This window comes from Colossoma macropomum, unplaced genomic scaffold, assembly GCF_904425465.1.
Source record: "Colossoma macropomum unplaced genomic scaffold, Colossoma_macropomum, whole genome shotgun sequence".
Taxonomy (NCBI): Eukaryota; Metazoa; Chordata; class Actinopteri; order Characiformes; family Serrasalmidae; genus Colossoma; species Colossoma macropomum.
This window is the reverse complement of record NW_023494800.1, coordinates 17,889,136-17,914,109: the sequence shown is the minus strand read 5'-3', so window position 1 is coordinate 17,914,109 and position 24,974 is coordinate 17,889,136. Positions and strand designations below refer to the sequence as shown.

At 38.1% G+C, this 24,974-nt stretch overlaps 1 protein-coding gene across 4 annotated transcripts in view; it reads right to left on the bottom strand.

Annotated features, from left to right (window-relative positions):
• rap1gap2b (RAP1 GTPase activating protein 2b) overlaps window positions 1-24,974 on the bottom strand; it is a 54,629-nt gene that overhangs the window by 6,654 nt on the left and 23,001 nt on the right. Inside the window, exons 1-17 of one of the 4 annotated variants that reach the window (XM_036588448.1) lie at window positions 19,104-19,749; window positions 13,589-13,673; window positions 11,173-11,208; window positions 10,895-10,942; window positions 10,334-10,366; window positions 10,019-10,237; window positions 7,938-8,041; window positions 7,744-7,822; window positions 7,043-7,096; window positions 6,609-6,692; window positions 5,791-5,891; window positions 4,451-4,580; window positions 4,123-4,278; window positions 3,936-4,007; window positions 3,741-3,827; window positions 3,438-3,578; window positions 2,298-2,444 (exon numbers count right to left, since the gene is read on the bottom strand). In XM_036588448.1, coding sequence (XP_036444341.1) covers window positions 2,298-2,444; window positions 3,438-3,578; window positions 3,741-3,827; window positions 3,936-4,007; window positions 4,123-4,278; window positions 4,451-4,580; window positions 5,791-5,891; window positions 6,609-6,692; window positions 7,043-7,096; window positions 7,744-7,822; window positions 7,938-8,041; window positions 10,019-10,237; window positions 10,334-10,366; window positions 10,895-10,942; window positions 11,173-11,208; window positions 13,589-13,673; window positions 19,104-19,234 — 1,707 coding nt within the window. In that variant the 5' untranslated portion in view covers window positions 19,235-19,749. Of the gene's footprint in view, window positions 1-2,297; window positions 2,445-3,437; window positions 3,579-3,740; window positions 3,828-3,935; window positions 4,008-4,122; window positions 4,279-4,450; window positions 4,581-5,790; window positions 5,892-6,608; window positions 6,693-7,042; window positions 7,097-7,743; window positions 7,823-7,937; window positions 8,042-10,018; window positions 10,238-10,333; window positions 10,367-10,894; window positions 10,943-11,172; window positions 11,209-13,588; window positions 13,674-19,103; window positions 19,750-24,974 lie in introns of those variants that run through there. The other 3 variants (XM_036588450.1, XM_036588449.1, XM_036588451.1) reach the window with 3 other exon arrangements.

Here is a 24,974-nt window from a genome sequence, read left to right as displayed (position 1 = left end):
TTAGGTAGATCAAGTTAAGATCGATTCACCTGAAGAGTCTTTTGCCCAAAAAACCTCCCAGCATTCTTAGCAGTTTTGTTGGTTTCTATTAATTAAAGGAGCAACATGTATTACTGACAGCAAGTGTTTTAAATGGGTACTGCACTTCCAATTCAAAACACTGGAGAGAGTTGCCTTCCCCTGCCTCCTCCTCCCCATACTTGAAGCTCATGCAGGTTACCAGGTTGAGTCAGCTTCTTATTCGCCAGCTTTTTGTTCAAATTTGCCTGTTTCCACCTTAATGGTGGTGCAGTCACATTCTGGCACCTCAGCCTATTCGCCAGATTCTTGGTTGAACTTCCCCATTCCTTATTTTCCAGGGGAATAATTCTCACATTTTTGAGTTGGGCTCCAGTTTGTTTCCTTGCTTTCTTGGCTGCAGCATGCTGTGTCTGCCTGCCAATTTGTTTTATATCTGGCAACCTGGGGTTTCGAAATGGTAGTGGGAAATGGCCAGTGGGCCAGATCACAGGTCAAAACACAAACAGACGAAATGGAATGGAAATTTCAAAGAAGAATATACAGGCTGTAGCACTGTTGTCAGTGAAGCCAGTATTTTAACTCAGCACGTTATCTTAATTTCTGATGATTTATCACAGTCATTTTATGATTTAGTACAGTAAATATATTTCATATTGTTCCTTTAACTCTTTATTTTTCATTAGCTCTCTTCACATAATGTTTTTTTTGTGTCTTAGCACATTCATATGCTAAGAATGTGCTATGAAAGAACTACAGTTGATATTAAAGCACTGCACACAGATAAACCATTGCAGCACATTACAATTAAATGAGAGGTTAATCTAACTATACTGTTTCAAGTTAACATAACTAAATCAAGAGTAAACAGAACTATAAAAATTCCATACTGTCAGCTCAACCTTTAAATTTATTGGGCCTTTTGAGTTGAACTTGCTGAAGATGTGTGGATCACTGAAGAATATAAAGTATGTATAACTAAAACATAAAGTTGGTTAAGCTTGTGAACATGTTAAGTAAAATGTTTGCCTGATTTTTTAAAGTAAAGTCCATCCATCCATTCATCTCCCTAAGCCGCTTATCCTTCACGGAGAGTGCTGGAGCCTATCCCAGTGTTCATCAGGCCGAAGGCCGGAAACACCCTGGCCAAGTCGCCAATCCATTGCAGGGCAGACAAACAGACATATACGTTCACACACACTCACACCTAGGGGCAATTTAGCATCTCCAATTCACCTGACTGCATGTCTTTGGACTGTGGGAGGAGACCGGAGCACCCGGAGGAAAGGCACGCAGACACTGGGAGAACATGCAACTCTACACAGGACCCTGGTCGCCTGGCCAGGGAATCGAAACCCAGGCCCTTCTTGCTGTGGGGCGACAGCACTTTTTTGTTAAAATAAATTTCACCAGAATTAAACATTTAACGGAACAACTCTAATGTAATCATGCGTCAGCCAATAGGAGAAGATTTGGGGTGGGGCTTCAGCCAGTCATGTTAATACTGAGCATGATGGAGGAGAAACTAATCACTGCCTAGCTGACATTCAGAGCTCTACAAACCAACTTTAAAGATCTATTAGGACCATGACAGTATTATAGGACCTGGAGAGAGTCATTAACATTAGAACCTATACATGTCAATTGGATTAGCACAGCAGCGCATATATCACCAGAACTATGTGTCTTGGATACCAACATCTTTGTTCATGGACATCTTTTCCAGCATCAAAATGATGAAATAATGAAAAATAATCAAACTGCTTTTTGATGTTTAAGTGCCCTAAAACAAATAAATAGGGCCTGAAACATTGAAAAAAAATCAGAAAAAGAACGTAAAATTTGAATGCAAGTCTGTGGCAAAACATACTTTTTGGCACCAGGCATGATGTATACCATTTGGTCAATAAGCCAGGCACACTCAACCAGCCAAACCCTGTACCCCTGATCAGAACAACTCACAAAGAGCCTTGTCTTTTTCACTTCCTTCTGTAAAGAAAAACAGCAGCCTTCAACAGTTTTCATTTATGCGCATCTGATTACCATTTACCTGGAAAAACGTTGATCTCTGCCCACACACTTACAACAAACAGTGTGTATCAATGCATTTTTGATGGATACCAAGATGTCTCTGTGAATCCAAAAACCTTCATAGTTTTGGTCACTGATTCTCTAAATATCCAGCATTTTCATACTGTTCTATCCCTAAAAGCATGTACTACTATTGTCATCACCCCGTGTGTATAATTGTGCTGCGATCTTTGGCATGTGGTGCTCACCGAGTTTTTATTGCACTCAGCACTGCTATGGGTGAGGCCCGCTCCACTTAGACTGGTGGGCACTCCTCCTCCCCCTGCGGAGGAGCGGCTGTGTTTTTGAGAGCCCACCATCGTGTCCATGGAGTGACTGCGCACACGCATTGCCCGCTGAGAGAGTGACAGAGGGAAAAGGGAGGAAACCTCTGTCACTTTTCTTTCAGAACTGCAGATTTGTCAAGTAAAAAAAACAGCAGAGAATAACTGAAGCTTATAGTTTTTCTGGCTAAGCCTGACAGAGCATGATGGCTATTTTAACTTAAAGACCTGTTGGAAGGTCCAGACTTTCATTTCTCTCCTTCATACAAAATCTGCACAGTAGTTTCATGGTATTGAATGATTAATAGTGGTAACAGAATAATTTATGATAGATACTGAATAATTAAATTGTAACTAAATAATTTATAGTAGTAACTAGACAATTCATAGCAGTTATAGAATCATTTAAAGTAGTTACTAAATAATTCATAGTAGTTAATGATTATTTAAAATAGATACTAAACCATTCATGGTTGTTATGGAATGATTCATAAGAGTTACTAAATAATTCATAGTAGTTACTGAATAATTCATAGCAGTTACTTAATGATTCATGAAAGTTACTAAACAATTCATAAATCATTCACAGTATTTATTGAATAATATGTTAGTAGTTACTCATGAATTTATAGTCGTTACTGATAATATATAGTAATTATTAAATACTTCATACTATTTACTTAGTAACTCATATTAGTTTCTGAAAAAGCCATAGTAGTTGCTGAATAATTAAGTTAACTGAAAAATTTGTAGTAGCTATTGGATAATTTATAGTCATGCCTAAATAATTTATAATACTTCCTCAATAAGTCATATTAGTCACTGAATAATGAATAGCTATAACTAAATAATTTCTAAGAATTACTAAATAATTCATAGTAATTACTAAATAATTATTAGTTATATATTATAACTATATAATATAATATATAATAACTGAAAAACTCACAGTAGTTACTGACTAATTAATGGTAAATGCTGAACAATACACTTTTAAGCTTTATAACTGAATAATAAGCCTAAGGTTTTAGGGCTTAAATGAAATTTGCCTGTTTGAATGTGCACCTTGATAGACTCCAGTATTCCTCCATGTCCTCCATTCTCCATGCGCTCCTCCTCACTGCTCACTGCATGACCCAGCATGGCCTGAGTCTGTTTGTGCAATTCATTATGAAGGTTATCCAGCAACGCTGTTCGCGTTCTCTCCTAAAGCACACAAACAGATACACACGGGGGACATGTATACAAATTCATGCATGCGTGCATATACTCAATTCAGTCAGGTAACAACATGCCTACAGAATTTTACATCAACTGTATTTATCCACTCTTGCTCGAGTACAATTCTGTTGTCCTTTTTATGCTTACCTCAAGCTTGGCAAATCGGTCTGACCGGTAGCAGGCCAGCTCAGCATTGATCAACTTGGTCAGCAGAAACTCTCGAAATTCTGGACCCTATGGATGGACACAGTGAGACAGCAAATACAGTGACAAGGTAAACAACATTCAGAAATGATGTTAGCATAAAATCCTCCAAGAAGCTGAATATTTGTCCTCATTCACCTTTTTGAAGACTGGTGGGTTTGGGAGGGGGGGGCCAAACTGTGGCACATCATCTCGTGCTGTGACAGACACCTGTAACCCATCACCCACATTTAGCCAGTGGATAAATGTACTGTCAAAAACATTTGGTCTGGGTATGAAAGTGCTTGTGTTCTTTTTGAAGCTTGACTGTAAACTGATTTTCTACCTTGTAGGTGGTGTTGTCTGTACAAGGATTCTCCACTTGGACCAGGATGTAGGCATGGAGGAAGTTGGAGGCAATCATGTCGGGAACAAACGGTGTGGCCTCCTCTTGGAAAACTGCTGCCACAATGTCATTCCCTATGTGTCTCTTCCTTTGAAGCTGTGTGTGAAAAATGGCCATGGACATTTTGTAACAGACAGCCAGACTAATAACTCACTGTGCAGTTAAGGCAAGTGCAGTGTAGCATGAGTTTCCTAGTAAATCACTGTGGTGAGTAGTAGCAGATGGCTAGAGCTGTAGGTGTGATCCCTGGCTCAGGCTAAATCTACACCTGTTGTGTGTCTCCTTCTGTGTAGGGCAGCTTAGTAGAGACATGGAACATCAACTCCTGTCCTCTGAAAACAGTGTAAACAGACTCAGAACCTGTCTGCCCATGACAGACATCCAGACCACCTCGGAACCTAACAGAAGAAGAGAAAGATCACTGAGCAAGAAAAGGCTTTGGCTGACTTATCACAATCAGAATAATCTTCATTTCCCAGTATGTATCTGGAATTTGTCTTGCCACTTTTCACCACATTTGTCTTCTTTGTTTTGTTTTCTAAATGTTCACCATATTGAACATTTAGAAACTAAATCACACCATATGTAGTACAGATCCCACCATATGTAGTACATAAGAGAGGTGAATGTTTACCATGCATTTTACTATTTATACAGTTTTTGATAGGGGCCATATATAGATTATAAACAGTATGTGCAGAAGTCGGAGACCACCTTTCATTTATTTAATTTCCGGTCAGAGTCAGGAAAAAAAGCAGAAACATTTAAAATTACACAGAAGCATCAACAACTAAACATATCAAATTTGTCAGTATTTAGTGTTTTTACTTTTTGTCTTTTTATAGCTTCCATTCTTTTTTTGGGAGAATTGCTTTCAGTTTTTGAAACAAATCTGCAGGGATATTCTTCCACACCGCCAAAGTTTAGTCTTAGATGTTGGTTGCATTTTTTGCTCCTCACAATAAAAAAAAACACATTCCATGATGTTGAGGTCTGGACTTTGGGTCAGTCCAATGTTCTAAGAACACCCGCAGCATCTTTGTTTGACTTGTAAATGTTCTTTTTTTTGTCTTTTTGCTTCACTGAAAGCTTTTTGACAGCTACACATCCTTTCAGACCCATTGCGATGTCATCTTTTCACAGTGGACAACAGACAGAATAATCTGTGTATTTTAACTGGGTCTTGCAGGGTTGTTAGAAGTCCAGTTTTGGAAACCTATTTAACTTATATTTTTTTCACTTATTTTCCTTTGACTTTCTTCTTTCTTATGCAAGTGAATTAACTCATCTATATTATCCTCAGAAATATCCCCAGAAAAATTAATAACCTTTTTTACTGTAAATTAAATAGTTAAGGGTGGTTTCTGACCTTCATTTATATGCACTAACTGAATCTCCTGCACCACCACCTTTGACTTTCAACTTTAGCTGAAAACCTAGCACAAACTTAGAAACCCCTTCCTTCGTTTTGTTTTTAATACAGATAGATGCACAAATATACTTTTCATTGTCAAAACCTTTGGAGATAAAAGCTTCCTTCTGAGTGTGATAAGGTGTCATTGTGTCTGCAGGTATCTTTTTCACCTTCTGCCTAACCATCACTCTTACCCTTTAAAATTCTGCAGCTCTACACAGTCTCCCAGCATTTGGAGAAACTCCGTGAAGGCTGGCGTTTCCTCACTGTTTCCAAACAGCTCCTCTTCTGAAGTCTGCACAGATGATAATAATAATTCAATGTCGATTAGCCAAGACAGGGTGACTACTGTAAAGTCATGTGGGGGAGGTCCCCCAAGGGGCAGAAACAGAAGCGCTAAAGTACAGAAATTACAGCGAATCTGAATGCAAAAGTGATTCAGACTCAAGCACTGTAATTTGGAACTGTGTTTTTTGCAAGGGCCTTGAAATACAGTCTACACTGGAATTACAATATTGATTAAATTTAGGGATGCACAGTGATATTGGAATCAAATCGATATTGGCAGACATTTGCTTAAAAAATTGGAATCTAACAGATTTGACTGATATTTCGAAGAGACATTTGATGAATGATGACCTATTGTACTCTGAAAGAGCATAACATTTAGGCGATGCTGGGTTACTGTACTAAAATGTGTGCATTTTATTAATTTCACTGCATTTTCAAACATTTTCTAGCTATAACTGTTACATTTCTCTGTAATGCTAAACCCAGAAAGACATAGTCCCAATTTCTCTTTATAATAAATAAATAATATAAATATTTATAAATGGTTTTAAATCGGCATCGGCATATATGTACATGATATCTGATGTACAAAATATCGGCATCAGAACACAATTCCTATATTAGTGCATCCCTAATTAAAAATCATACAGCTTCCCTGACATTTGAATTTGCATATTTGCACTGTATGTGGAGCTGGATGGTATGCTGTATTCCCACTCACCTGACCAAACTTCTGGTAGATGACACCAAACTTGAACGTATTGTTAACCTCATGCTCATCATAGCTCACTATTAACTGAGAACCCTAGGAAATGAGAATGTTTCAGCTGTTATTTCCTGTATTGTCCCAACTGAGATTCAGTAATCAGATCACACTAAAGTAGTGTTTATTAAAACTTGAATAATCAGATTCATCACAGGGCAAATCACAAGTTCTCAGACTGCTTCCTGTATTATCTGGTTTCATGACACCAGTGTCCTTTGTCACTAAAATATTTGTGCTTACTAGCAGGAACTGCTACCACTTCCTTTTCCTAACACATGTCCTAAAAGGACAGCTAAAAGATATTGCCAAATGAAGAATAATATTTTTATTTTTGAAGTCTTAAAATATAAACATTGTCCAAAGTTCCTTGTTGTGTAGACTGAACTCACCCTTGGGTACAACACAGGACTGAATCTCAGGCCAACAATATCTTCACAAAGCAACTACAAGAAGAGAGAACAACAGCACTGAAATCTGTAACAGGTACACCAGGTTCGGTCCAAACCAAGTCAATGCACTCAAACAAAATATGAAAGTAATAGTTAGTAGTAAAAATCTTCTTACAACAAATGTAGTCAGTCAGCAATATTTGGCTAAGTTTTTGTCTTTAGTTTTACTCTGGAGCTGTAAGGCTAATGTAGCTAAGGATAATGGAAGCTTATACTCTGTTAGCATTATGCTAAACTGCATGCCTATATCATTGTACAATTGCTTTACTCTGCATCAAATTGTTAAATAATTTCAAATAAACTTGCTTATGTAGTTTCCGACATAGTTATCCATAAAAATAGAAAAAAGTTTAGACAAAATTCTGCCTTCAAGATGTTTTTAGCACCCTTTAGCTAGCTTTGTAGCTCCAATGCTAAAGATGTAAAATTACACATCAAACATATCTTGGCTGATCTTTATAGGGATCTAGGAGCAAATTGTGTAAAATTTGATAAACTAAACACACTACTGCCTTACGTTTTGCATGTACCAGCTTATAAGTAAAATGGTTAGAAGTTTTTGAAAGGAACATCCGTTTAAGTCATTTTGGCTTCAAAGGTCAGTAACTATAAATGACAGTCCAGCACAGCAGCATCATCACCTTGGCTAACTGAGGGACACTGGGGAGCTCGGTCAGACCTGCGAGAGAAATCCTGTCATAAATAGTCTTTGATGGTGTCCTGAGAGAAGGGGAGAGCAAGAGAGACATCCACAGAATTTAATGAAAAGATGCAATCAAACATGTAGGACATAATACACTTGGATGTATAGAATGTGTCCCAGGGGTGTTATTACCTCAGTATGATGTGCAGATACTCCTGATCCTTTGTCTCCTCTTGGCGGAGGGACAGTATGAGGTTGCCATGGTTACTGGCTGTGCAGTAGAAGTTGAGGTGTTCCTGTGAAAGGGTGAAGTGTGAGCGTTTTACGGTCACTCTTATCTATCCAAACAGTCTGAGCTGCTTTAATGTCTGTCCTATTAGCTCAGCTCCCCAAGGTCCCCTTTAAAATTAATTAGACACCATATCTCCATTATTGGCACCATATCTCCATTAAATATATTTGCTGAGGGATTATGTGCTTGCAGCATGTAGCAGGGATGTTGCCCAGGCCTCATTTTTCAGAGCTGAATAATCAGTGGTTGCTATGAATCGTTGATTGTCTATTGTCTGTCGTGCAAGTACAATATAGTAGATTTCATTCTTTAAAAACAAAATGCTACTGATTTATGGGATACCAGGACAAGTAGAGAGTGAAAAAGAAAAAAAAACAAACACCAGGTTTACAGGTGTGATCAAAGCTTTACTCCCTATACTTCACAGAACTAGCAAGGTGCCAGTTCTTCTTAATCTGTTTAACCCTTCAGCTTCTTTATATGTACACATCCTATGATTTAGCAAGCATTGTCATTCAGTAACAACACAGGAAACAGTGCAAATTATTGTATTATTATAAACTTACGGAAGTGAAAAATGGAACCCAACAAAGCAGTTCTGGTTACACTCATGTTTCCTTAGATTTTCAGATATACATGATCAGTCAGGAGACTGTGAACTTCACCACACCACTACGTTTGTAACACATTACACCTAAATCTTCGATCTGGAAAACTGGCCCCACCTCTGACAGAATGAATTACAGATTTGCAACTTAATTTACAAATTTACATGCTTTCTTTTCCTTTGTAAAGGTAGGGAAATGCGTTAAAATCACTGTCTGTGGTAACTGACCATATATATCCTACTGATGCAGCACATACAGAAGGAGTGTCAAACTTTTTTAGGTAATTCAGTAATTTTAGGTAACAGACCACATTTCACTTAGTCCACTGTTGGGTGGGCTGGACGCAAACAAAAAATCAGTTTAGTTGGCCAATAATACATCAACAGCTCCTCAAAAATGTGTTAATTTGCAGCTGAATTTTGAATGAACAAACTGATTGACCAAATATAATTTATAAAACAAATTAGATGGTCAGACTAAAATTAATCACTGCATCTTCCGATGATGGGGATATGTTATCTTTTGCACAAGGTTTTTTAGCAAACTTCAAAGAATGTGAGTGCATAAATATTTATCTCCAAATATGATGTTTTAATCACAAAAGTGAACGCTATGGACTGTCAGCAATGCCCGGCAGCTAAGATCAGACAAGTTAACTTAGCTGGCTAACTGATCTCAACATTGTTCTGCAAAGTCATTTATCATTAGAAACTTTAAAATTAAAACAACATTAAAAATGATGTTAGCAAATACAGAAACGTGGATAAAGTTAAGCTTCCCTCAGGGCTGCTTGTTCATAGTTCTGGCATTAGCTGTGATTGTGGTCTTCCACACAGATTAAGCCAAAACTTTTTCAGCATCAATAATGAAATAAAAACATCTTTATTGTCCAGATGATCAGGATGTCTGAATTACATATTTGTCACATCTCTTAGCCTAATAATTGTGTTTAAATTACTACCATTGCCATTCTCACCCCAGGGATGTTCTGAGCAGTTTTAACAGAGTTTTTCAATCGCTTGTTGGAAGAAGTATTGCTTGGACATGGATGCTAAGCAATGATTATTTTAGTGTTGTGTCAATCATTCATTTGCAAATGGTCCAAGACAATTTGAATTTAGAACATGGATTTTACATTCATCTGGCATGCCTGATAGTAACCATGACTGGGCCAGTCCAGGCCCATGGGCCACATGTTTGACACCTCCGCAATAGGGATTAGGATTAAAAACTCTTAAATATTCCTTTAAGGGGTAAAATTGGTTAAAGGTGTTTAGTTCCGTTTTTATGACAACCAATTCACACCTTCTACTAGGTATACTATGATTTCACATTAGTTCCTATGTTTTATTAAACATCAGACAGGCGCTTACTCTGCCCAGAAAGTGCTTGCGGTAGGCTCGTATGGCGTAGTTACTTTCCAGCCGGTATCCAAACTCGCCACCTGGATTCATTCCTTCTTCTTCCTCCTCATAACTGCAACAGTTTTCCCATGTGTTTGGGGTGATGGCCGAAGCCTCGGGGTCTTCTATCCAGTAACCCCCAAACTGTGGAAGGATCACCTGAGGGTATGGCGCACCTTGCTGCAGTACCTACCATGCCGAAAACAAACAGTACTGAGTACTTCAGTGTACTGATCATCTTGGATGATTATCAGCTTAAGCCCCAAAAAGTACAGCTGGCCTTACCTTTTCTATACTTGGATATGGAATATAATCATCCTAAAGAAACAAAAAACAGTGTTATGGTTTTATTCTCACAAAATAACCTTGCATATACTTTCTGTACATACTTTCTCACACATGCGCACACTGAATAAAACACAGACACACAGGTACAAGAAGTATGCCAGACACATTAACACACACACAATTCAGAAAAAGAACAGATAACCACAACAACAACGTCACAAGCTAATGATGGAGAACCTTAAAATCTTATTTTTTAAAAATCATAGAACACAAACATGCACAACTGGAACTGTGTTGGGGTATTAATGGATATGAGCAAGTGAAGGGACAAATATTGGCCCAAAGGGACACTTCAAGGCTGCGTTAGTGTGATTCATGAGAAATCACTAATGCTAAGGTGCTAATAATCAGCTACAGCAGTTAACATAATGTAAGATGTACATATGTAATTTGTAAACAGTTAAAAACCATCTTCAGTTAAAAATAGCATCTTCATACCACTAAAGCAACCTGTGATCTGAAGTGTAGCCCTGGGCTCGTAACTCATACTCTGCAGACCTTCACTCTCTGTGGGCCTGGCCTCATCTCATCCACCTCTGACACCTGCTATAGGTCAAGGTCAAAAGGTCAGCTTTCAAGAGGTCTTGAGTCATGAAAGTCAGGATGAGAAGTAGAGCATTTTCTGAGGCTTTATGGTGATGTTCGTGTTCAATGTAAACTCGTATTAGCAAATGTATAAAAAACTGAAGTTACTGCGAGGGACACTGACCCTGCCTGATGGTAGAATTATTGTAACTGGCTCAAAAATTAAAGATTTTTAATGTTTTACTTCTTACCTCCATCTTTTCTAGTGAGTCAAAGAACGGTGCAGTCTGTGGAGAAAGAGAACAATTAGACAGACAGACAGACAGATAGATAGACAGATATATAGTAGCGATATGCATTGCAACTAATTTTGATGTTCGAGTATGCGCGAGAGTTAATGAACGGATATCCAGTTAACCACGGCGAGGGAAAAACATGGTAAACGGCCAGAAAAATGGGCTGCAGTCCGAATTAACGTAGAGGTGAAGAGGTAGAAGCTTACTCTTTTAGGTGTAAGTGTTAAGAGGTTAAAAAAACAGCAGCACAACCATTTAGCAAAGAGGGGAAAACATTAGAAAACATGTTTTATTATTCAAAAAGGCCGAAGAAAATCATTTTCGTGTTGGGTGAAATGGCTGCGTCTTTGAATAGGAGCTACAACTACAGCCAAGTTAACTGGTTCCAAACTGGATGCTGATAAGAATTCATTGTCTTACATGACATATCTACCCTCAGTGGATGATGTGCCAACATGTTGGTTTGTTAGAGAAATATATTTACACTGTTTGTGGACCCAGCTAACATCAGCCTGAGCAGTTAGCCTAGTTAGCGACAGAGCCGCGCTCCTCAGTCACGGCCTTAACAGCGCGTTTCCACGCTCGCGTGATGTGAAACGGAACGAGTGATTTTGAATTTTGGCGCCTCGAACCGAGTCCTCCTGTGTCCGTATTGCATAATCAGGAATATTGTGTATAATACAAATACCGAGTAGCTCGTTTTACCTTCATCATAGGCTACACATTGAATGAGACCTGCACAGCCTGGCCTGTCTTTATTCTCAGACTGTCCCGTGTTTTGGTCAAGCAGTAAGAAACAAAATGCAATAGTTTGCAATGTCTTATTTTCAGTTAAAGGGCTTTACCCTAACAGAATTATTAATTATTATTTTATCACTTTTGCATTTCTTGATTGGCTGCTGTTTAATGTAGACCTTTCTTTTAGGTGTTCATGACATTTTTAGAAGCAGGCAATGTATTAGATCTTTCAAGGACTACCACAGTGTACTTTCCTTATATATTTTGTCTCTAAGTTCAACTTAACTTTTCTTTAACTCTAACCCTAAAGACTCACTCTAACCTGTACTCAGCCTCTTCCTAAAACCTAAACCTTTACCATGATCCTAGTCTTAATGCTGTGGATAAACCAAATTACCAAATAGTTTTACCAGACTGACTAAAAATGTGTTTTTTATTATTATTTATTTTGTGTCATTCTTATTTTATTTCCCTTATGCCCCTCACTATTTTATTGGTTATTTAGGTTTTATATACATTGTTTATGTCCGACATTGTGCACTCTTATAGTTCTCTTTTTATACATTTTATTGTTTTTTTTGAGGAACCATTCAACATTTACATATGATTTTCAATTCTTAAGCCAACATGACCACATATCTGAATAGATATTAAGAGATAGAGAGATGGACTGCTGATGTGTCTGGAAAGCCCAGTTTTCATCTTGACATATTACATTCTTAGTGACCTTATTTAAAATGTCTTCCTTTCCTTTTTCTTTATCAATACACAGAAGACCACATCACTGGGGACTGGCCAGGTTATGGTCCACTGAGCAAGCAGGACAGCACTTCTCCACCTTCGTAAGCTCTTTTCTCAAGGTAAAAGGCTAATGAGATAATAGTAATGTTTCATTAATAGTGTAATTTAATGAAGAGTGAACAGTTAATAGAGTCTACATGAATGCTTTAACTTTCTGGTCCATCATACTTTCTACACTTTGTGGAACCTTTTTAGAGCTCTTTTTAGAACTTGTATATGTGCAGAAAAAGGTTTTAATAAGATAATTGTTGGAGACTTGCAAGAAATACAAAAATTCAGATACCTAAAAGAAGATATCTGTAGTGAATTTTTGGTAACACTTTATTTACCGCAGATGGGGACTCCATGACACTTACATAAGCGTTAAATAACATATTTATTATTATTATGAACATCTTATGCCGGTATTTGCAAGATGAAAAATGTATCCACATAAGTGCTTTATACAAAAGTGACAGACATTTGTTCCATCTATAACCCTGTTATGAAGCATCATTGCCAAGTAATGGAACCTATATGGCTGGAACCTACTTATGAAAACACCCTGCATTCATCAAATGTTTTGATTTGCATACATATTTTGTCCATATATAAATGCCAGTGGTGGACAAAAGCAGAGATAGCCTTGGGTCATCTTGCAAATACTGGCATATGCTGTTCATAAATCCTCAAAAATTGCTTTAAAATATGTTATTCAGTGTGTATGCATGTGTTAAATGCCTATGCGGGAAGCCTTCGAGTGTTCCTGAATTTTCTTAACCAGCTCCAGCAACTCAGCATACAGTTTGTTGTGAAGGCACTGAGTCAGAAGACCTAGAGGTCCTCAGCTTACCTTCATGGCGGGTGGGGCGGTTCTTGGGGGAGAAGGTGGGCAGTCTGCCAGAGGCACATTGTTGATAGTCAGCAGCTCTTGCTTCCTGTAATACAACATCATCACATACAGTCTCAGCTAAAACACATAACACCCTTTTAGTGACTGCTGCGATAAAAAGGTATACATAGAGAAAATATTTCATCTTAAAGCTTAAAGGCAAGACATGTTTGGTGCCTGCTTCTTTAGTTTTGCTAAAGAGCCTAATGTAGCTAACAAGTAATGGAAGTTTATACCTCATTTATTAGCATCATGCAACTACATGCCTAATTCATCACATTCAGCTCAAACCGTGTTCAGTTATTAAAGCAACATTTGGAGATCTCTCAAACATCAGCTCTGCATCTGTGGTGGAAATGTGTAATTGCACACAGCGTTCGGAAGAACATTTGGTAATGGCGGCTGTGCTTCGAACTCTTTCTCTGAGCGGATTATTCTGATGATTGTGAGCTTGTTGAAAGAGTATTCAAAGAGAACTCAGTCAAAACTCAGTGTAGGATGTGTCTTCTGCACTGTTAGAAATAAAGGTACTTTGCAGGTACATTTTTCGTTCATTAAAGTACAAACAATGTAAAGGTACCCTCAAAGGTACAACAGTGGTTTTAAGGTCCAATTGTGGACCTTGAATAAGATTTTTCAAGGTGAAAGGTACATATTTGTATCTTTTCATGCTACAGCCATCCATGGCCAGGAGTCCAAGAGAGCACAATTGGCCTCGCTCTCTCTGGGTGGGTAGGCTGGCCCCCCCCCCCCCCACTCAACGCGATGCTAGTCAGCGCAGGCGTCTGTTAGCTGACGTAACAGATCTGGCGGTTGGCGCTTTCCGCTGAGCGCGTTCAGCTGTCCAGTGTCGCTGCCTGAGCTGCAGTTTAAAAAGATGCGGTAGCTGGCTTCACAGGTCTCGGAGGAAGCCTGTGTTAGCCTTCACCCTCCTGGTGTTGGTACTATCGTGTGACTGGGGGAGTCCTAACTAGTGGGTGGAATTGGAGACGACTAAATTGGGAAGAAAATTGGGGAAAAATCCAAAAAAGAAAAAAAGAAATATGTCACAAGCGTGTAAGAGTGTGGGGATATAAATGAATTATCTACTGTTGTCATTATATCTTCATCAGTATAATATTAATTTTGCATTGATTCGTAAAGACATATAACAAGGGTTGAAAAACTCCCAGGAATGCCGACCTGATACCTCTGACTGTAGAATTATTATTTTGGGATTATATGTAAGCATATTTTTTTTTTCTCCTGACTCAGTAATGCTACTTCTTTCAAATGTAACAAAAACGTATATAGTGCAGCGTTAAGTAATCTTAAAAAGACTTGCTTAAGTGGATTCTGAAACTGTATGACATACTGTTATCTATATAAACGGACAAAAGTTGAAGTCTCAAGAAGGCTGCTACTCTTTTCAGCTAAGCAAAAGTAATGTACACCAGAATACAGCATAGCTAAAAAACAGTAAGACAATCTAATTTAGGTAACTTAATGTCTCCATACAGTTTGAGGCAAGCATGTTATGATTAGGCATGTAGTTTGCATGTGGCCAACTGGTGACTTGTTTCCATTACTGGTTAGCTACATTAGCCTCATAGTTCCAGTGCAAACCTAAAGAAGCAAACTTCAGACATCAAAATGGCTTGACTGGCATTTGGGGCAAAGAATATAACTGTGTACCTTTGGGTTTTTTTTGCACTATTCCTTTAATATTAAGCTCAAACTGTTCACCATATGGACAGACCTTTAGCAAATGCTTTAAGTAAATTTGCTAGAGGTTTGTGTTGTTTTCTGTTCGTGAACTGTCCATATGGTAAACAGCTTGAGACCTTCACCCATGAATGTAGACGCACCCATCTCTATCTCTCTCTCTCTCTCTCTCTCTCTCTCTCTCTCTCTCTCTCTCTCTCTCTCTCTATTTCGCTCTCTCTCTCAGCTGCCATCTTCTCTCCCTCGAACTGAAATGAACTCGCTGCACTTCATCATCATAAAGTTCATCAAAAAGAGATGGACCTCATTTAGTCATCTATTATTGGGACAGAGCCCTTGAAAAGTCCAGGTTCAGGAGAAGTCTAGGTCTGCTTTACATTCATTTTTCTCCGCTTTGCACCTTCCATAACATGGAACAAGGTAGGGCAAGAGAGGCTATGTGTGTGTGAGAGAGAGAGAGTGAGAGAGAGAGAGAGAGAGAGAGACAGACAGACAGAGAGACAGACAGATAGGGAGAGCGGTACAGAGAGAGAGATGAATATGACTAAAAATATCCACCCAATCCCTCATAAGCTCTCTGTAGAGCTTATGAATAGATTCCGAAGATCCATCATTGGACATGTCTCTAGTTCTTATTAGGAAGCCAGTGCCATATCATATATTACATTTAATATAGAGAAGAGCTGCCATAATTCTATTCTCAGACAGTACTGATGAAAGAAAAACAAAACACTGTGCCACATAGACAGCATCGACTCACATATATTGGCAAAACTAATCAATCCTTTACTTTATAATGATAGCAATGAAAGTATGATATTAATGTGTACCTCACAAGACACAAACCTCCAGTTATCCAATTTTTAACAGCTTAAGCTAGCCAGAGAATTTTCCTTTAAACTCATTGATGCTGTGTCATAATCCTTTATCTTTCATGCCCCAGAAAGATACAGATTAGGGGAAATTCAGGTTTTGACATTTTTTTTTATCTCCTCCAACTTCATTCTGTTGCTGAGGCAATCACAGATACACCCCCCCCCCAGCCAAGCTCCATCAAACCCGGAGATAGTGTCCAGATTTGTGAACGTGTGGATGCGGCAACGTGCCCGCAAGAGCTTTAGAAAGCCATGAAACCAACCAAGCATATACATGCTATGTACGTATGCCATCGTTCTGGAATATACAAGACAGTTCATGTTCAGGAGGCCATTTTTAATATTAAAATCAATCATGTAGTACTTTAGCTGATTATTCTTGAAAGCTAATCCTTAGAAGTTGAGAAATATTACTGTGATTTTGCCAGACTACTATATACATAATTGTGTATTTTATTACATAGTTACAGAAGACGTTTCAATTACATTTCATTTACATTCTGTATAAGCAATTTCAAGTTTGTACTTCCTTCTTTTTTATGTAAACAAGGCATGATATCAGCATATAGATGGTTTTTCTTTCTGCAAAAAAAGACTGCATACATAATAATAACTTTTTATCAAATTTAAATAATAATAAAATATCTACACTTCTATTTAAAAACACAAATGTAGTGCTGATTGAAAGTTTAGTATCTACAATTTCAACTCTCTCTTCAGTGAGAAACAATTCATACTAAAGTTTCACCATGTTTTTGCTACAAGTGTATCTTCTAAGACCTGATGCACACATATTGCCTCTGCAGGGTATGAGCGATGTGGAACGTCTTGATTTTCATTTCAGTGCTCATGTTAACATGTCAGCGCTTTCACACAGGCAGCGCGAGCGAAGCAGCAGAAAGTCCCAGACACTACACTGAAGTGGTGTGGTATATAGAAAATAGACGAGGAGCTGATGTTTTCCACACGCCATGTGCCACACAGCAAAATACAATGAAAAAAGCCATGAAAATCAAAGATGATTAAACAGAAAAAGAAATAAAAGCTTAAAAATTATATAAATAAATTTGTTAATTTATTTAATGAAAAAAATACTCTTTAAACATTCCTTGCTGCACACAGATTTCCCGGTTGGTCTACCAGGCTTGAAACTAATCGCCCAGTCACTGAGCTCTTTTATAAATTATATTTTTATTGAGCAGAGTGACTGATCAGTCACTGCTGCACCACTCACGTCACGCAGAGGTAGTATGTGTGAATCAGGTCTAAGGCTTAATACTGCGTGATGCTCTCTGATGTTGTGTTGTCTTTCTGTAGTCAGCGTAATGCCCAAATTAGGAACTCCAGGCCTCTGGGTTTTTCTCTATGAGAAAAATGAATGGTGTTTTTGAAAATTGCTGCTTTGATGTCCTGTGCTAAAGAAAAAATATTAGACTGTTCAAAAGTCTGCTCAACCTAACATAGGTTAGGTTCACCCATTCACGCTGAAGTTATAAAGATTGTTTCAGACCGGACCGCTTTTTTGAATGAGGTACAATACAGGGCAGCCAATCAGAACAGAGACAGTTTGCATATATCAGTCTTAAAGGCACTGTAGCAGAAACAGCCTGTTTAATTCTAAGGCATAAAAAGAGATTAGAAAGTGCCATATAAAGATAAATCATGACTGTTTTGGTACATAAATCTACACAAACACCATAAGTAAAAATAAAATACAAAAACAACAGGAATAATTTAGAATATGGGTCCTTTAAATGGTAACTGTGATATGTTGGGAGTTGACTTGCACACTGTTTTTCTGTTCAAGGGCTAATCTAATACTTTACTTGGCTTCCAATATGATTTGTATGTCTCCATATTTCATTTACATGTTCACAGGGTTAGTGCCTGAATTCAGTTTTAACTACACTACAGTACACAGTACAACTACACCTTAGCCTCTGACAACAACAGCCGCTTTTGCTCTGGCAGTGACAGACAGAGAAGCAGAGAAAATCAATAGATAAACAAAGAAAGTGGAGGCAGCGAGGGAAAATTACAGAATAAATGAAAATGGCTGAAGGTAATACCGAGGCGCAAACAGCAGATGGAGAGACTGTATTTTGGAGGTAGAAATCAATGTAAACTTCCAATTCTGCTTGTGAAAGGAACACTCACTGCGTTTCAAATTGGCTGGACACGTAAAATGCCCTTAAGCCTCAGAAGACAACGCTTTTAAGACTTGTGAACAAATGTAGGTGTACAGCATGGGGAGAATGTTGCCAACAACAAGTATGAGAAGAGGTTATAATTCACTCATGCAAGCACAGAGTTCTCTTTCTGAAGGGAGACGAACGGTTAATAGTTATTACTCATCTCTGACAGCATTCACAGCAGAGAGGCAGAACAGATATGATCACTTGCACTGAAAAAGTAATTCACCATGTTTACATCATTTCTACATGAATAAAACGTAGCAAAACTGAAAGCAAAATGGTGTTGATGTAATATAGTTTATTCATGTGGAAATAATGTACACGTTTAAATCAAGGAATATTGTCTACAAGAGTATACTGATATAGAATAATACTTAATTGAGCAGTATTGACAGATAGCAAAAACTTTTTGTTAGGCGCTTTCCTTTGATTAATGTAAAAAATATTCTTTAGTGTTCCTTCTGGTGTCATTTTAAGAGAAGCAGAACAGAACAAATCAAAACAGTCCAGTCAAAACAAGCTGTCGTATTTGTTTAGCATAGAGTCAGGAAAAAATAAGTTTGTTAACTTTATTAATACAAACTCAAACATCATATTGTGATATATACTAGGAAAAATATTATGACATTGAATTCTATCAGTATTGTCCAGCACTGCCTCCACATCACACATACAAACCCCCCAAACAGCAGGCTCACCCACCACTGGCTGTCCCTGGCTCGCAGTCTCTCCCTCTCCCTCTGTCTGCGGGAGCGGTGGAGGAGTCCAATGAGCGCAGCGGCTGCCCGGATGCCAGCTCTCCTACAGCGCACTCTGGACCTCAACTCAGACATCCCTTGGCCCCCTGAGTCCCAGGCTTAGACTTAGACTTAATCTCAATCTGCCCGCTTACATTACGTTACAGTATTACTGTTACATTACAGCACTACCATTATATTATAGCGTGACCATTACATTACAGCTTTACCATTAGATTACAGTATTACTATCACATTACAGGCTTTAGCTGCTAAATCTGCACCGTCACTATTCCTCTACCTCCCAGAGACTGTGTGTGGAAGCATCCTTCACCGTGAACACCTCTCTCTCCTTCTCTCACTCTCTCTCGCTTTATCTCTATTTCTCACGGTGCCCCCCCACCCCTCCCTTTCACTGACATTTTATGCACGTCTCTCGTTCTCTCTCTCTCTCTCTCTCTCTGCCTTATCCTGCCTTTAACAGCTTAGCACTAACTGCTTAACCTCTGTTATATTGTCTCTCTGTCCATGCTGTAAACACGTTTTGTTCAGATTCTCTCTTTCCACAGCTTCATGTCTGTTTTACCTCTCTTTCTTGCTTTATATGCTAAACCATTTCCTTTCCCTCCCTCGCTCTCTGCACTATGAAGACTATGCGTGTCCTTTTTCTTCTTTGGGTTTTGTAATTACACTGTGTCCGTCTCTAATTTTCTGCTCATTATCTGAAGCAATCTCTTGGTACTGCCGTCTCTAGCGCTACAAGTAATGGTGCATCTTCTAAAATGGCTTAATCGGAACAATGTTCTGTTTTTAAAACTGACTCCATTAGCATTAAACATCAGGCTGGTCCAGATGGCTTTGCTTTTCGCTGCCAGCAGCCTAGCAGAGGACTGTTCATGAGAAGCAGTAAACAATAAGCAGGATGTGATGTCCACCTGTCCATCAGTGGGTGATCAGTGCAGAGGCGTCTTTTTATATACAGTATTGTAAAAAAGTCAGAGGTCAACACTTCACTTAGGTAATTTTCAGTCAAAATGGTTATTAAGTACAAGTTATTCAGTTTTTCAGATTTTCCAGGGGGGGATTAAATGTAAGATAATTGTTGCATAAGAAATGGGAAAGACAAAGGAAAATGTGAAAAAAGCAGGAATTTCCAAAACTGGAGTTCAAAAATGAATAAAAGATATACAGAAACCAGAACTAACAACCATGCAAGACCTAGTATACCACCAAAACTGTCACCATCAGATAAACAGTACTTCAAGCTTTCATCTTTGACAGATAGGAAAGAATAAAGCTCCACTGTTACTTCAGATATGAAAAAATCAACAGGTGTTTTTGTCCATCCTTCCACTGTGTGAAGACAATTCAATGCAGTTTGTTCTGCAAGGACGTGTAGCTGTCAGCCGATACTGAGACAGGGAAATATACAGAAAGACAGAGTCTAGACCACAACATCACTGAATGTGTTTGGAATTACTTGGATCGTGAGAAGCAGAAAATGCAACCAACTTCTAAGACTGAACTTTGGGGGTGTGGAAAAAGTATCCCTGGAGATTTTTTTTAAATATTGAGTTTCCCAATTACAGTTACAGTTATTATAGCTTCCTGAAAAGAATGGAAGCTGTAATATAGGCAAAGATTGGACAATGAATATTGAATTTAGTTGTTGAGACTTCTGTGTATTTTTATTGTAAACATATGTTTTCTGCATTTTTTTCTCATATTGAATGGCCATTTTGTCTGTAAAATGAATAAATGAGGGGTGGTCTTTCACTTTTGCACAGTATTGTATATTGCACTGTATTGCTGAAACACACTCATTACACTTGCTGAGGGTATGAATAACATTCAATATTACAGTACCGTAAACGAGTCCAGAATGATGAACAGAGCAGTGAATGATTCTAGAACGAGTGAGTAAAGCTGTATAACTTGTTGTACAGAGCTTGTTTCGATTTTGATTGGACTATTTTGCTGTGTTCTGCTTTTTTAGACACTATATAGAACCCTGCGTGATATTGTAATCAGACAGAGAACACATTTCCAGAAAAGAAAATGCACTATTTATTTAGTTTTTTATGCATTTTAATAGTGTCTGAAGTTCAAGATACCTAACAAATTAAAAAATATTATACTGTCTAAACAATATGAACCACCCAGTTTTGTTACCTGTAAGTAAAACAGAACTGTTGTGTGAGGATACATCACCCAGCATTAATCACACTCCCACTGCGGCAGATGATGATTGTGATTGCTAACAGAGATAAAGCAGTAAAGAAGCTTCCACACTGCAGTGCCACAGCACCTGTGCACTGAATCTGTGAGCATATCTGTTATTCTGTCTGATGGGGTTCTGCTGTGCTAGCAGTGAAAAATTCTGCAAAAGAATACATGTCCTAGTATTACCTTTGCAGACAAGCACAGCCCTGGGGTAAATGGGGATCACATACAGTCACATGTCTGTGCTCAAAACATTATCCTAATCAAAAGAATTGTCAATAATGAGATGCTAGCTACATGCAAATGTGTTTCATTCTTGTGTGTGTAGTTTCTAAAGAGCACCTTTCAGTAGCCGACGCAAATTCATAAGATGACAGTGTGCTCTGATGACAGTGTCCAAGAGTGTAATGATGTTCTAGCAGTAAAAATAGCCCTCTCTTTCTAACACATAAAATCCACTTGGCATAAATCTGTCTGGAGTTGTTACGCTGGAGCCTGAGGTGAGGATGTGTGTGTAACTAGTGTAACCCCTGATCAAAAGAGCACTTGTGGCTTTAGAGGATGTGTTAGATAACAGCTAAAGTCTCCATGCAGATGAGAAAACACTGATCGCTGTTATTTCGTAAGCAGGGTCACCATGCCATCAAGAACTGGGTGTGGAAATAAGATGCCCTCAAGACCCATAGTCCAAGAGAAAAAAATTGAAAAATGGATAAACAGGGACAAAATTATCTATAATTTATGTTTGTAAACCACAGGTATTTTACAGTTTACAGAAGTTACCACATCAAGACCATTTGCCATTTGAGCCAGAGGGAGTGACAAACTACAACTGCACATCAAGTACAACTTCACAACTAAAAATGATCCTTAAGTTGATTTTACCCCCTACGGTGTGTTTATCAATGGAACCTTTTACACTGGTTGCGGCGTTAACATGCATGTGAAGCGGAAAAAACAAAAACAGCCTGTTTATTTTGTTTTTGCCACGTGCAGCATGCTAGCAGCTTCTAGCTAGAAACAGCAAAAAATTCAGTATTCTTGCTATATTGTGCAATCAGGACCCATAATCAAAACAAGAGACAAATTTAAGATTGATTGAAGTTGTAGCAGCAATATTATACTTGTAGAGAAAGTGCTAGTCTGTTGGACTGATGAGGAAAATAACTGATGAATCAAAAAATCATTAGCTAATAGCCTACATTTATTTAATAGGTAAACAGAAAAAAAAGACATCTGCAGGTTTTGTTAACTTATCTGTCACTGGAAAAACCGGTGTGGAAAGAAAACACTGTTTATTTCATCAATACTTACTTAATGGCAACACGTGAGTCGTACCAGGCGTAAAATAGCAAGCATCACTAAGTAAATTCGGCCTTCCGTGTGCACTGCGCCACCTCTGGTGTAAAATCATCATTAAAGTACAGGTCAAAAAAAGACATGTTCACACAAACAGCTTGCTCAAGAAGAACAAAAGCTTTATCATTATTGCTTGTAATGTATAAACTTAGATGTTTAAATGTTTTTTGCATAATAACATTACCAAAAAAACCCACAAAAAAACAAAAGGGAAAGGAAAACACTAATGAATTGCTTTGTACGCATCTTTGCTTTTGCATCTACATTTTTCAGTTAGATAAAGCATTAAAAAAGTTATCATTTGATTTCACAGTCGTTTAAAAAAACACAGATAAATTGAGAAGTAGTACTAGCTTTAAAGAAAAGAAAGTCTTAGAAAGTGTACATAAAGGCAGTTTATTTACTATCTGAGCAGCCATTATAAACTAGTCATCCAAAAACTGATATAAATAAAGAAACTATGAATGACATCTGTGGACAACTCCTTACCCTAGATTTAGGTGATAAGTTATGGACATAGACACAAAAAAATGAGACTTCAGGAGGCCAGTACTACTGTGTTTAGATATGCAACGTAGTTGTTAGTTTTAACAGACAGCAGTAGTTATACAGTCCCAGAATCCACAGGCTCAGGTCTATCACTTAACAACTTAACATGGTTTGATGCAAGTGTTCGATGATTTAGGCATGCAGTTACCTCAACGCTAATTCGCAGGGTTCCATTACTTTTTAGCTACATTAACCTTGTGGATCCAGTGCAAAGAGATAGATTTCAAACCTGTCATGGCTGATACATTTGGGGAAAACCGAACCATCACTGAACTATTGCTTTAAGAGAGTCCCACGAGGATAGCTGTGGTTCAGGAATAACCTTATTGCAATGCACAGGCTAGTTGTCAGGAGAGGATGGAGGGCAGACAAAGAGAGCCAGAGGAGGTGTGAGACAGTAAGGTGGATGTGTGAAACCCACCGGGGTGAGGACAACGAGCAGGAAATGATAGAAAATGATCTCCAATTTCACACAGGGGAAGTGTTCATTTTTGAAAGTACACTGGAGAACAGATTTATATATATTGTGTTCATGCAGTTATCAAAATGCTGTCAGTTGTTCATTGCAAGTAATACATTTATAAAGGGTCAGTACTACAGTTATGCTGCTTCATTATGGTGCATACCAGGACTGTTTATCAAATTTGATAAACTAACACATATTACTAGTAATCAAAATACAATATACTGACAGTTTATCTTAGGGTTGCACAATATGGGAATTGTGGGCCGATGCCAATATCTGATATTTTTCATGTACATATCTGCCGATGCCGTTACATGAACATTTATAAAATGTAGATATTGGGGCTAAATGTACCTGGATTGGCCTTATTTCTATAAGGTTTATTTCTATTTTCTCTAGGTTTTGTAGAGGGTCACAATTGCAGTAAAAATGTTGAGTACCTTTTTCTAAATAAGAAATTATTGTTACTTTCTACTGTATTTATTTTTATTTGCATTTACTCTAATGACATGGTGTTTTACAAATAAAAAACATACTTACTGCTGTAATAAATGGTTTTAAAAAATGTACATAGGTGTGTAAGGCCTTTGCCTAGTACTGCATGTACGAGAAATATGGATGAAATACGCGCTCGTATTATACTGCTTTCATGGCGGTGGGTGAAAGGCACCTGTTTCATTAAGCAGTGAACACCTGTTGTCTGCAGGGTGATGGTGAAGTCAAAGAGAAATCAATGCACAGTGAGTGCTGAAGGAAAAATGTGATGTACTTTGCTGTAGGAGAGAAATAGATTGAGAGCGCTTCATTAAGACCATTCATTCCAGAAGAGAGGCAGAGTCTCTCACTCTCTCTGTGATAAAGACTGACAGCTGATGAGAGGAGACATGCCCAGGGCCAGATGCTTTGTATGCAGCACCACGAGCGACTGCCTGACACACACACACTCTCTTTTTCTCTCTCACACACACACCCTAGGCAGGCCGGCCTCCTGCTGCTTCCCTCACACACACAGATGCATGTGCATTCACACACACACATACACACACACACACACAGAGTCAAAATTTCCAGTCAAAACAGCAATTAAGTACACGTTATTCATTTTTCACATATTACTGAGGAGATTTGATATGAGATAATTTACTTACATAAGGAAGGGGAAAGTTGAAGGAAAATAAGTGGACAAAAATAGGTGTTTGTAAAAATGGAGTTTAAAAAATGATTCAGTATCTAGAGAAA